Source organism: Rhagoletis zephyria, unplaced genomic scaffold (genome assembly GCF_001687245.7).
Source record: "Rhagoletis zephyria isolate East Lansing unplaced genomic scaffold, Rhagoletis_zephyria_1.1 Rzeph_scaffold_08670, whole genome shotgun sequence".
NCBI classification, from domain to species: domain Eukaryota; kingdom Metazoa; phylum Arthropoda; class Insecta; order Diptera; family Tephritidae; genus Rhagoletis; species Rhagoletis zephyria.
Window position 1 is genome coordinate 5,570 of NW_016165750.1, and position 13,871 is coordinate 19,440.

The 13,871-nt window shown below is 32.9% G+C and overlaps 2 protein-coding genes across 2 annotated transcripts in view; one reads left to right on the forward strand and one right to left on the reverse strand.

Moving 5' to 3' along the window:
* The window catches only part of mAChR-A (muscarinic Acetylcholine Receptor, A-type), a 5,358-nt gene extending 2,009 nt beyond the window's left edge, over positions 1-3,349 (forward strand). The window contains exons 3-5 of the mRNA XM_017631342.1: positions 173-314; positions 1,614-1,627; positions 1,701-3,349. Coding sequence (XP_017486831.1) covers positions 173-314; positions 1,614-1,627; positions 1,701-2,428 — 884 coding nt within the window. The 3' untranslated portion in view covers positions 2,429-3,349. The remainder of the gene's footprint in view (positions 1-172; positions 315-1,613; positions 1,628-1,700) is intronic.
* Positions 3,350-13,329: 9,980 nt separating this feature from the next.
* LOC108375240 (uncharacterized) lies at positions 13,330-13,863 on the reverse strand (the record flags this gene model as incomplete). Its single annotated transcript, XM_017631343.1, has 1 exon — positions 13,330-13,863. A coding segment is annotated over one exon (395 nt), but the record flags the coding sequence as incomplete, so codon positions are not given.
* Positions 13,864-13,871: the final 8 nt, after the last annotated feature.

Consider the following 13,871-nt stretch of genomic DNA (forward strand, 5'->3'; position numbering starts at 1 on the left):
CATTCGAATTTTTTCATCACTTTGTTAGAAAAAATTGCTTCGCTAGAGCTACTACCATTTTAAAAGACATATCTTAATGAAAGCTTTGTTTACAAATTAAAAGCTTCAAGCAAACTCGTGGCAACTCTTGTATAACATTAAATTACATCGCCTAATTCGTAACTTGTTTTCCTACAGATCAAAAGCACTAATACCATCAAGAAGCCATATTCATGCTTTGGTGGCGTCAAGGAGTGGTGCATCGCGTGGTGGCATTCAGGACGTGAAGATTCCGATGATTTTCCATATGAGCTAGAGGAACCATCGGATTTTGGGTAAATAGCTATCTAAACGAGTTTAAGTTAGATATAAGAGATCGATGACCTATAAACATACGCTGTCGCCATTTTATCGGACAACGGTCGCCCATTAAGTCGAAGAGCTGAGTAAGGAGTCTAGGTCTCTTTTGAACACAGTTAGTAGTCAGCTCGAAGTACATTCCCGAAAATGAGCACAACAGTTGAGTTAGACAGTGGGAGTTCCGCATTGGGCTCAATTGAGGACCGGATCTACTTCTATGTATGTACATATGTATATACTGGAAAATTGTTTTCCAAGATATTTTTTTGAAAAAGAGCCTAAGGGGGCGTATGGCGTCAGGCTGCGGTATAGTGAAACATATGTGGCTCGTATACAACCCTAAAAGATTTTGTTAGATAGCCCCAGACCTGAGTGCGCTAGGCTAGTAGCGGTTCTCACTGAATATTGGCCGTTTTGCACGCACGACAGAAAGCTGGGCATTACCTACACCAAATTCTGTAGAAGCTACAGGAACGAAAATAAACAGAAAGAAGTGGATCACGTTCTTTGCATATGACCCGTTTTTATGAGGAGCAGGAATACGATACCAGAAGCATATCTCTGACCTGTCCACAACATACTCAATTTAATCAAACACGCTGGTTGGCTTTAACATGGCCAGATAAGTTTTGTGGTGTAAAAACGACAATTTCATCCCTTTTTCCACGCCATAGACAAAACTCATCGGATGACTATTGTCTTAGCTACTGCGACTAAAACAGTGGCACAGAAACTAAATATTGTTTCGTCATTGTCACATCCTCAGTAGGTCATCATAACAATTACCATCACTAGTGCCCTTACAGTTAAGTTTATGTGACTTAGTAGGTATTAAAAAAGTAGGGTAGGCATAATAAAGGCATGACTTTTTTCCATTGGTGTGGGAATAGAGCTGTTAAACCGTCAAGTGTCAAAAGAGCGGTTTAGAGAAAACTAAAAATATACCCTTTTAGGAAGCCAATTTTTTTTAGGGGGATTGAAGACAATTAAAAAAATATATATAGTATCGAGTTCTTTTATGAAAAGAAATATGTTTTTTTTATATTTGATTGTTAATGGCAAACCTCCGAGTGTATTTCAGCCATGAACAGTTACTCGTATGTTCGTATGAAGAACAAAAAAAAAATATATCAATAACTCCAAAAGACATACAAAGACTCGTGTATTTCATTAAATTAGACAGCAATGGTTCCTGGCGAGTTTATTTACTAATCGCTGCATTTACTTCCAAAGAAGAATATTTCGTTCTTAACTAATTTTTGTGTAATTTGAAGCTTTAATTGCGTATGTAACTAAAAGGAAATCTGCCTAAAAACAAGTAACATTTGTTGATGAATGTTAACTGTACCGAATTTTTTCAGTCGNGACACCACTCTCCCAGCTACAAGAGATCTCTTCGGCATCGGGGGCGCGTGATTCACGCTCCCTACCTGGCAATAATCGCATCGCTTCGCGTTCGGTAAGTCAAGATTCCGTTTATACAATACTAATACGGCTACCCTCGGATGGGGCAAGCGCCAACAATGGCCCAGAGGCGCCATCGATCAAAATGATACACGAAGATGTGTCGTTACCAATCATTGGTGGGGCTGGTGGTGGTGGTGGTGCACCGCCACCAAGACGGCCACTTTCGTCGCGTGATTCCGAATACAGTTTGCCGTTGGGAAGACGCATGTCTCATGCTGCACACGATGTACGCATACCGCTCAATGCGAAAATCATACCCAAACAATTGGGCAAAAATGTGCATGCAACAGCGCGTGCAGCGGCTAAGAAGAAGAAGAAGTCACAGGAGAAGCGACAAGAATCGAAGGCAGCGAAAACATTGTCGGCCATCTTGCTAAGTTTCATTATCACTTGGACACCTTACAATATACTGGTGCTAATCAAGCCACTCACCACATGTTCCGATTGCATTCCCAATGAATTGTGGGAGTTTTTCTATGCGCTTTGTTACATTAACTCAACTATAAATCCGGTTTGTTATGCGCTTTGCAATGCATCCTTCCGCAGAACGTACATACGCATACTCACCTGCAAGTGGCACACACGCAATAGGGAGGGCATGACGCGTGGCGTGTACAACTGAGTGAGGCCTGCCGAGGGGACGCTGATGCGTCGGCGGGAGGGTAATGCGGGCCTATTTGAGCTGAAGCAAAATTCAAAACTTAAAACATAATGATAGTGAAGGAAGGAAGGTGCGTACTGTGAGATGTGAGTAAAAATTTGAGAAAATTTGTGGGCGGGAATAACTAAGAAATATGCTGAGTAAATATATATTAGAGTTTGTATGTTTAAGTATTCCAGTTTATTTATTGTATTTACACATTATTGACGTTATGTATTGTACGTAGACATACATATGTACTATGTAAGCACATACAGCAGTTGCTCACTGATTTGTTGGAACCCCGACGTTTGTACCAACATGTAGATATTCGTATACATAGATATTGCTAGTATATTTAAATACATATTGTATCACTTAGATTAACCATATTAATTTGGCACCAACAAAAAAACTAAAATCCCAAAAAAGAAACTAACACAACATAAAATCTAAAATAACATTTAACCTAAGGACCTTATGTAAGGATAATTGTGTTATCTGGAAAGACTTGATTCCTTTATTTTTGTGTACATTTTGTTATAAGTATTCGTGCAATAGGAAGAATTTTATACCGCCAAAGTACTGATTTTTTAATAAATACTCGTAAATGTAATGAATAATAACTAATAATGAATGTAATGGAAATTAGCATACTAAATACTAAGCAAAACTTGAAAGAAAAACCATTAACTACATACATACATAATATAAAATACACTAAATCAATATAGAAAAATGAGAATGAAAATGTAGATGTATGTTTGGAGTAAAATCATACTATGTAAAACAAGATTAAACACAATAACAAATCATTAGCGTAACTAGAAAATTAATACATATGTACATATAAAACTTCCTAAACACATACAAAACTTCATACATGCACATACAAATATATGCATAAATAAAAAAAGCTACATACATATGTATGTACATACGCAACCTATTACATACATACAGGCGTTGGCCCATGAAATTAAAGAAGAAAAACACCATTGTGCGAATGCATATAAATGCGCGCGCTTGCATGCAGACAACAACCATATGTATGTATGTACATACATACTACATATGTATGTGAATGTTCCATGTGCATGTGAGCACATGCATACATATGCGTTTGTTTGTATACCTTGAAAAATAGCATGCTTTGTGGGTGTATCCACATATATGTGTACATATGTATGTATGTTTATGCACGAAAACTCCATTAGTCAAATGTAAACATACGATTAATCCGTTTCGTGGGAATGCATGCTTACATGCATATGTATGCCATTCCATATACATACATACTAAATATGAATACAGTGTCCTAGCTCAACAAACAAATCAAATTTATTTTGATTTTTATTACTTTTAACTTTTTGATTTTTAATTTACATAATTTCACTACTATTTTTGTGCTTACGTGTTACGAATATTAGAGCTATTCGCACTTACCAATGTTCATTCAGGCCGATATCGTTGCTGTGTTACGAATAAAGGCTGTCATAATCTTCCGTCGCCATTTCTTGCATTAAGATCGAACCCTCAGACTAGCGCACAGTGGGAAATATCGGAAAATATTCTAGGCGCTGCGCTAAAATAACCGTATGAGTGTAATTTTATTTAATTTTTCTTTTTTCATCTTTGATTAGACAATTTTGTGTTCCTTTTCAGTTGAGGCTGGTTAGTTTTCACTCGACCTAGTAAATTTCGGATAAAAATATTAAATTATCTCATCATAATCATGAAACTAAAGATATTTAAAGAAAAATTAAAAAAAAAATATTAAAGATATTTAAAGAATAATTAAAAAAAAATATTACACGGCTAGAAGTGTTTCCGATATTTCTGGAATAAGTTTACAGAATGCTGCTGGAACAATTGGCTATTTGTTAGACACCTTTGTTTGATAAATTTGCTTTCGTAACAGCAATTTGCCAATCATTTATAGTTCATGATAATGAAAATCGATTTTAATTGTTAAAGGATTTTTCTCAGCTGGCAAGATCTTAATTTTGATTATTTTTGTTTTAAATCATTCAAGTTTTTGGATTTTAGTTCATTATTTTTTATACATTTTTCTTTTTTGTAAATTCTTCAATGTGACCATCAGGCAATGCTGTTTAAAATTCGAGCTTCAATTTCATTTTTAGCATCAATTATATAGAGCTTGAAACCATTTTTTATAATACGTTTTAGTTTTAATATCCGGATGTTAAAATTTTTGAATCAGATATTCGAATACCTTCAAAAAATTCGGATAGAACTCCCAACCCTAATTGGTATACATTTTGCTTATAGTTAGGTGGTACATATTTTTAGACTTAATCTTACCTTAGCTGTTTCTCCTTTTTGCGGTTCTCCTGCCTAACGTGGCAATACGTGTGCGTTTCCAATGATTTTTTTTGTTGAATTGAGAAAGGGAAATTCTATTTTACCGTTTGAGCAACCAGAAAGTACCTCTCGCCGCTTTTTGGTAATCAATTTCAGAAATGAAATGAGTTCTGATAAATTTATTTCAACTTGCATGCAATTTATAATAGTTTTAGGTTAAATTGAATATCAAATACCGCTTTTCGCAATTTAAAAACTATGTACATACGTACTTTCGAAAGAAAGACACTTTATATCTCGAAATTCTTCAGTTTGTCTGCATTTCATCTTTTAGATATGAGAATAATTTGCCGACATTGGTAAAATATAATTTTGGAATTTAAACCTCAGACGGCAGCTTTATCGGTACTTAAGTAAATGAACATTATTTCAAACCGCTTCAAATGCATAGTTTATTTATTGAATTATATTTCGTCTTATAAAATATATAATATTTTTTATCTTATTTTATTATATTTTAATTGATTTTATTTGATTGAAATTTTTTTCTTTTAATTTGCAACACATTTTTTTGAAATGTTCCTAAACAGCGAATACACATACATACATAAGTAGCTGAGCTTAAATAAAGCACTATTCATACACAACAGAGTTATAAATTTTTGATTATAAAAATTGGTTTTCATTTTATGTATGTGTGTAAATACTAGTACATAGTACAATTCTATGTACATACATACATACGTAGCTTCTTTTCATATATGTATGTACGTACAATATCCATATTAAAAATACCAAAACCTACAAAAAAAGACATCCACGAAATTTTCAAAAGTTTAAACAAATTTTTAGTAATTGCTACCAGAGTTTGAAAAAAATTAATTAAAAAAATATATATTATTGAAATTTATTCATATACATAAATTCAAAAATTCGCTTAGTTAAACATAACTGGTCTATGTCGAAATTTGGTTGAATTTTTGTGTAGCGACTCCTAAATTTTTTTTTTTAATTTTGAAATTGTCGTGGATGTCCTTATTTTGTACGTAGAAAAACATACGTACATTAGGGTGTATCACTCTTTATACAAAACAAATCGGTGTTGTTTTTCCATCGGAAATATGAAATGTATGATATTTTAAGACTTGCGCCAAAATATTTCGGGAACAATTTTAAAATTAACGTGAGGAGGACCGATTTGAAAACACCTCCATTTTTTCTAAACATTCATCTCCGATGATAGAAGAGCTTAAAAGTTCTACATACAAATATTTAAAAAGTTCATTAATCGAATAAAATAATGATATTTTTTGGAGGTATTTTCAAATCGATCTATCTCACAACAGTTATACTAAAAAAATTTATAATTCCCGGGGAAGAACCTGCAACATTTTTTGGTGTTGCACACTCATGAACAAATACAGCTGTCCACAAAATAATAGGAGTACGATATTTTGACTAGGTTTGGCTATTTGTCTTTTGTTTATTTAATGTTTATTATTTTTTTTTTAAGTCTAGCAGGTTATACAACAAACCACTTATCAATTCACATTTCAAACTTTAATGCAAAAATTATAAAAATTCTGCAAATTTTCTCCAAAATTTCAAACTTTGTATACGGAATCTTTAAAAAAAATTTGGTATGCAGTTTTGTAGTCCATTTAGTTCTACGGGATTTTTTATCAGCTCGAGACTTGCAATTCATTGCACTAGAATTAAATGGTCTTCACTGCGTGCCTGAATTTTTTCTCATTATTCTGATTAAAAAGTTTGAAGTTTTGGTGAAAATTTGCAGAATTTTTTAAATTTTTGAACAAAGTTTGAAATTGAATTTACATGGGGTATGTTGTATGACCAGATAAACTTTTATAAAAAAAAATAAAAATAAAAAACATTAAGTAAACAGAAGAAAAATATTTGGGCACCACTATATATGTATTGTTTGTATTTAACATCTCATTAATGCTGTATCCCCTATTTAACTTTTTGGAAATGTTTTTTTTTTTTTTAACCAAGCTCTCTGATACATCCTCTTGCCATACCTCGAAGCCAAATCTTAAAAAATTAAATTTATTCGCATCTTTGCGCAAAAGCCCGATGAGCTTATGCTACGCAACTTTACAAAAATTCCTCACTTCTTCTGTGCTTTCAGTGCTAATTAGGTCCTGGGAAAGTGCTTAGGCGACGCTTGTTCTTCTATAAAATTGCAAACCTGGGCTCATTTTTTACATTGATGATGCCAATATGTGTATCACACATACCTAAAAGCTTTTTTCCAAAACCCTTGACCAACTCTAAACAATGTTTTAAAGTTTCTTACCCATTTGATTGCCTCACTCATTGTCCTTTCACTTCACAATATCGTCGATGCCTTTACAAAACCGCCTAAGTTGCCATAGTGGCAAAAACGAGATTTGGTAACCCTGAGCTCCAGGCAGCGAGCTTCTACAAAAAATATGTAATATCATCCCAAAAATAAATTCGTAAAATGACACAGACAGATGAAATATAGCCTTAAAGAAAATACGTTTTTTCGCACTCCTTTAAAATTGGAGTGCCGTATGATAATCGGTTTTGCAAAGACAGCGACGATATTGCAATTGAAAATTAATAGTAATATAAATATTTTTACAAAATAAAACTATATCAATTTGGTAACACAACTACATAAGAAATAGTTAGTACAATAACATATATACATATGTAAAGACATTTATCATTTAGAAATTCTGTTATACAAATAAAAATTTAACTATAGTAATTAACTCATATTCATTAAACTTCTCAGTTTAACACAAACTGCGATCTACCACAACACAATAAGACAAAGGCTAATTAAAATATCGATTAAGTGTTAATATTACAATATTATACTTAACAACAACAATACATTTCAGTTGAAAAGCACACAAAAAAATTGCAACAGAGTGAGCGGAATTTGTTACTTTATATGTATTTAATAAACAAAAACACGTATAAGAACGGTATATAAAAGCACACTCGTATATGTACATATGTATTCAATCCCACCACCACAGAACTTTAATATTGCAACTAAACAGAAACTATGCATATTTGACTTTGCAAACACTACAAGAACAACATATGTATGTACCTATGTGCGAAGAAAGAGAAAACTAAATAGTCGACTTTTGCTAAACGCAAAACCAAAAAAAAAAATAATAATAATAGTTATAAAATGGCATTAAATATAAAGCCAAACACAACAACAAAGGGAATGACATATAAGTACATATAAAAAAAAACAATAGTTTAAACGACAACTGCAAAATGTACATACATATGTATCTACCTACATACATACATATATGCGAACTATTGATCGTTTGTCTAACGCAACAGTCAAAATAGTAACGAAAAACGAAGACACGCGCACACACTAAAGATAAAGCTGAAAAAGTATATATGTAAATTGACTTAGAACATTGTGCAGTTGGCGATAAATGGTTTTAGTAATAGTACTGTAAATAATTCGAAGCAAACAAGCGTAAACTTCAAGATCTAAATGTTCAAATAAAAGTTCAAAAATGGAAAATACATAAAAAAAAAACAGTTGTGGTTAAAGTTCTATACTCAGTTTTTGGCTTTGTTTTTTATTGTGTGTTTTTTTGCGATTATCGAAACTGTTTTTGCTTGATACTTTGTACAGGGTAAGAAGCTAATGTAATTTGGAACGAAGCTCTATTATCCGTTGTAGAGTATCAAAAATATGTCGTTTCATTTTAGATCAATTTATTTTTAATTTTAGTGTGCTGGGAACTCAAACTGTTTAAATATCTCTAATGCAATGTCAAATGAAAAAAACTTTGTATTATATATGTAAATTCCAAAATATTTTGTAGTAGTGGTTATAGAGCATCCAGTGCATCCAGTGGATCTAATGGACCCCAGGCTAACTTTGCGGCTACATGATATTCCCTTTTGTTTTTCATTATCTGCCTTATCATGAGTTTCGCATGAAAAAAAGGTTCACCCGAAAATTTGTTACTCGCCCATAGTAAAACCATGGAAACCAAAAGTGAAAAGTGAACCGGTTCAGGGAAAATGAAACTCATGATAAGGCTGTATGCCAAAATTTAAAAGTGGATTAAAACCCGATTCGAAGATCGGTGATGCCAAACCAAAAATTCTACACTAGATTTGAGTTTATGCCTATAAAAAAAACGCTTTGATAACACAGCTCAACAAAAGTGCATGCGGCAAAACTGCCATTGGTTTTTTTTTTAATTTTTTCCGTAGAATCCGAATTTGTCCACCAAATTATTTAATTGGCTCTAGCTTTTTAGAGGCACGTATTTGGGGTTTAAAGTGTCAAAACTCAATTTTGTGTCAAGGATAAACGCCGATCTTCGGTTTAAGTTGTATATTCAAGCAAAGGTTACATATGAATCAGAGAAAAGTTAAAAGGAAACTGCTATATTCAGAAAAGAAATTTATTATTCAATTGACAACGATCTACTGTGCCTGCTAGATCACCGTCTGTGCTATCTTGTGTCGTCAATGCCGGCTTTAGCGAAACTTCTATTGCTTTCACTGAATTTGCTAAACTTAACACAAGCTCCTGAAGTTGGCTGAACGGTTGTTCCCAAGGCTCCACTGTTGGTAATTCTTGTACCTCTACCTCGTCTGTACCAAGGGCTGCCATCAGTGCGGCCACCTTGTGTGCTTTATTTCCAGTAACCGACACATCATTTTCTCGCAATAACGTGTTCAATTGCGCTACACTCAAATTGGCTAATTTTACCATAATTTTGTCTGTACCGTTGTCGTTTTGAGCGTTTGTGTGCGATCCGTTCTCCGTCTTTGGTTCCTTAACACGCTGTTCCCTAGATGTCGTTGTTCTGCGCAATACGCTGAGATGCTCTGCGTCGTTCTCCGTTGTATTCGCCGTTGGTCGTATCAACACTCGTTGCAGTTCTCTATCCCGTTAAACTTTTGTAAACGTGCTCGATCCCCTTCTGATTCTGTCAAGGATAAACGCCGATCTTTGCTTGAATATACAACTTAAACCGAAGATCGGCGTTTATCCTTGACATTTGTTTTAATGTTTTGAACTTCTGTAGAAAGGCATAGACGTCGAATAAATTTTTTTGAACAGTATAAAATAAAAGCTGAAATATTTACCTTTGAGCTTCAAAGGCTTGTTTCCAAAAATAACAATTTTATTGTTTGATCAAATTCCTTGATTCAAATTCCTTTCTCTTTTAGAAGCTCAATTTACCTGTCAAATGTTTCGAATTTTTTTAATAATTTTAGAAATGTAAGTACATAAATATGTATGTATGTCCTTATGGTCATTCACTCCAAAACTCACTCGAAAAATAAATAAATTGGACATTTTATCATATCTTTTATTTTTTCGTTATTAGAATTGGAGACTTGCTAAGACAATTAAAAAAAAATAAATGGTATCGATATGTTATAATTTATGACTTTTCAGGGTGCATTCGCCACATTTTTGAATACAAAATTTTTATAAAAAAAATATTTTTTGACTATTGTTTGGGTAACATAATTTCTCATCTCTTGTGATAAAGGGGCGACACTTACGCTTTCTTTTTATGCTGCTCAAAAGATTCCACACTGCATCCTTATTCTACTACAAAAGATAAAAATTGCAAAATATTCCATTTAAGAAACTTTTAATCCCGTATATCTCGAAAACTAGAGCTAAACAATAATTTTAAGGCCAGATTCTTAAACTACGGTAAAAATCCTTTAGGAATCGGTTCTTAAAAGCAGTGCCGCAGAATTTTGTTGGCTAGTGTTTTTAATAGATAATAGTAAGAGTGACCATCATGGGTTAAGAGAGCATAGCCGGAAAATATTTTTATTTTTATTTTTTTTTTTAGAAAAAAAAATTTAGTTCGCAATTTTTGATTTTTTCGGAAATTATTAAAAAAAAATTTTACGAATTATATTGCTGTGTTACATAAGAGGCGGGAAAAATTCGTTATTTTGATTTTTTGGTAATTTTTATTGCATTTTTTTTTGTAAATTCAATCATATTTATTTGTGCGTTCGTAGTTGATCAAACAAAATATTTTTTGTGTTTAAATTTTGTGGATTATAATTGATCGTTATTTACAGATGTCATTCATAGTAATTCTAAAAACACAAATGCGTTTGAGTAATTTCAAACTAAATTTGGCGATTAAACAGCATCAACAGGTTATACAACTTTGATAAAATTAAGAAATTTAAACATTTTTTCGCTTACAAAATTCTTCATATTCTGAAAAGTATTTTAAGCGCTTCCGAAATGCCAAGTACTTTGGAATTTACAGCAGTTAGAAATAAGTGTGGAGGAAAGGCGCCGAAAGGAGGTAAATATTCTTTTGCGTTTTTCTCGAAACTAATTTTTTCAAACTGGTGTACACGTTCTATTGGACAATTTTATCCAATTTTTTGGTTCGATGTTCTATTCTTAAGTTATGAAATTAATTTACTAAACATTTTCATGAAAATTCATGTCGTTTTCTTCATGATAAAAATATAGTAAGGTAGAACCGCTGAGAGTCACTTTTAAAATTTCTGACGTTTCCAAACAACCCAATAAACATTGGGCTTGGTTAGCAATTCGAAACTGATTGGAAAACCAATCTTTTTTTCGAGTCTTACCTTCGATAACGAATGTGCAATAGGTTAGTATTCGATTCGAGAACTAAGGCATTCTCCAGCAAAACGGCACCTTCGTTATCCAATGTATTTTCCCTTCATTATGAATTCGAAATCCAGCCCATTATCGAATTGAAATTTTATTGTGAGAGAGAGATTGTCTTATATTTTCCTTCGAGAATGAGCTGGATTTCACTTTCTCTCTTGTTACTATGGTTTTAATTTTTTTTCGAACCCATTTCGAGTGTATTTCAAATTTACTCTGAACGTTGGAAAACCAAGGTTGGTTATAAGTTCGTTCTCAGTTCGATATGCACATTGGATATCGAAGGTACTTTTCGAACGTTCAACCAAAATGTTTATAGGGAATTTAATTTTTAAATTTACTCACAAACTCACACACACATTTTCATTTTCAATCTCAAGCAACAACAATTTTTGAACAATTTAAATTTTTTATTTTCACTTTTATATGATTTTAAAATGTTGGCAAACTTCAAAAAAAAAATCATGGCCGACAACTTGAGAGAACGGTTCTACCTTGCTATGTTTTTATCATGGTTTTCTTTAACCTACTGTCGTTTTTGCAAATAAAATTTTAAAATTTATGTTCCTGCTTAGCGCTATAGCTACTGCCTTCTTCGATAAGACATTTTTTTGTAATATGTACACCATCTGGAAAAGAGTCGGCTAGTGTATGACTCCTATATGCGTAACTTTTATTTTTTTTATGGAAATTATTCTTAAAAATTATATGCATGTACATATCGTTAGCTTAATTCACAAATGCCAACCAATAAATTTTTTATTTTACAGGAGAAGCAAAAGCTTTATAAAAAAGAGTATAAAAAACAGGTAGGGCTTTTTAAAAGGTGGCATGTAACTACGTTGTTTTTGGTATTAGCACTTTAAAACTTTCATTGAAGGTGTATTTTAATAGATCCTACCAAAATCTGTAAAAAACGCAGTTTCGAAAACGAGTTGGTTAGGAACTTTCGTGAATTAAGGTAACAATATGTACTTTACGCATGTATGTGAAATATAAAAATGTTTTTCATAAACTTCACATCTGTGTCATATCAGCAAAAAAAAATAATAATAGTTTTTAGCCTTTTTTTCGTCCGTCAGTTATTAACTTACACTTTTTTAAACCCTTTGCCAATATAAATACTTTGAATGTTGGAAAAATAAGGTTGGTTATAATATCGATTTCAGTAAAATATTCATATTGACTATCGAAGGTAATTTTCGAACGTTCGCCGCAATGGAATGTGACTATGAAATTTGGTAATTAAGTTGATTTTAAAATTATTAATATTCACAACTTTATTATTGTTTGTGCCAAAAAAATTTAACATCTAAATAGTTTATGCCCACCATGCAAAACATGAAAAATAGGCAACAATCGTCAATGGCAACAAATTGGCGACTCACCGATTTATTGCTGTGGTGACAAATCGGCAACACCACTTCGTTCATGTCAATTTTGAATAAAAAAAGTTCTCAAAAATTCGGAAACTTATGAATATGGCGTCAATAGCATTGGCCAAAAGCATTTAAATTATGTCCAAGGACAAGATTGAAAAAATAGGAAGTCTCACAGCGAGAAAATTAATTAATTCCGATTGTAAGTTGCAATTTGGTATACAAAAAAATAAATGAAGTATTAAGAAGAATAAAATTATTCCAAATATCGCCTAAAGCGATAAGAAAAGGACTCATTCAGGTAATAAGAAAACGACTCACCCAGGCGAGTTGCCTTCGGCGGACGTTTTAGAGCGACCGGTAATAGGAAATCGATTCGATGGCAATATTACCGGCAATAAATTTGTTTCCGAGGGCGACACGTTTTCTTATTGCCGGCAACACAAATTGTTTGGTGGGTGTAGTCAAGTAAGCGCATTTACTCATACAAACCCATAAATAATTTTTTGTTTTTCACTGTTTTGAATTTATCGAATATTTAACTAAACATATTTTTAGGCGTTTTAGCTTTCTCATGCCGTACAAAATCTACTTCATACTAATACTACATACATATTTCAAATTAAGAACATACTATTTTTTCCCCTCGCCATATTCAGCATGATTGTCATTTTTGTGCTCCTTCTCCATTTGGCCATCAACATCCGGCTCATCTTGCTTTTCCCTCTCCAACAATTCTCCACTGCTACTTCTTGTCAACATTTGTGTTGTTTTTTGTATGGTTTCAATTTTCTGTTGCAAATATTCCTTTCGACGTTCTTCGGCCTTCTCGAGTTTCTCCTCTAAATTTTGTAAATTAACAGCGGTCGCTTCATTTTCTGCCGCTTGCTCTATTAGCTCTTGTATACGCTTGGGCGGTTGTTTTTTCACAGTCGCTGCGAGTAAATCCTTTGCTTCTGGCGCATCAGCGGTGTACACTTTTGTTTCGACCGCGTCGTTCAGTGGTATGATGAATGCTTCTGAAGCGGCTGTGGTA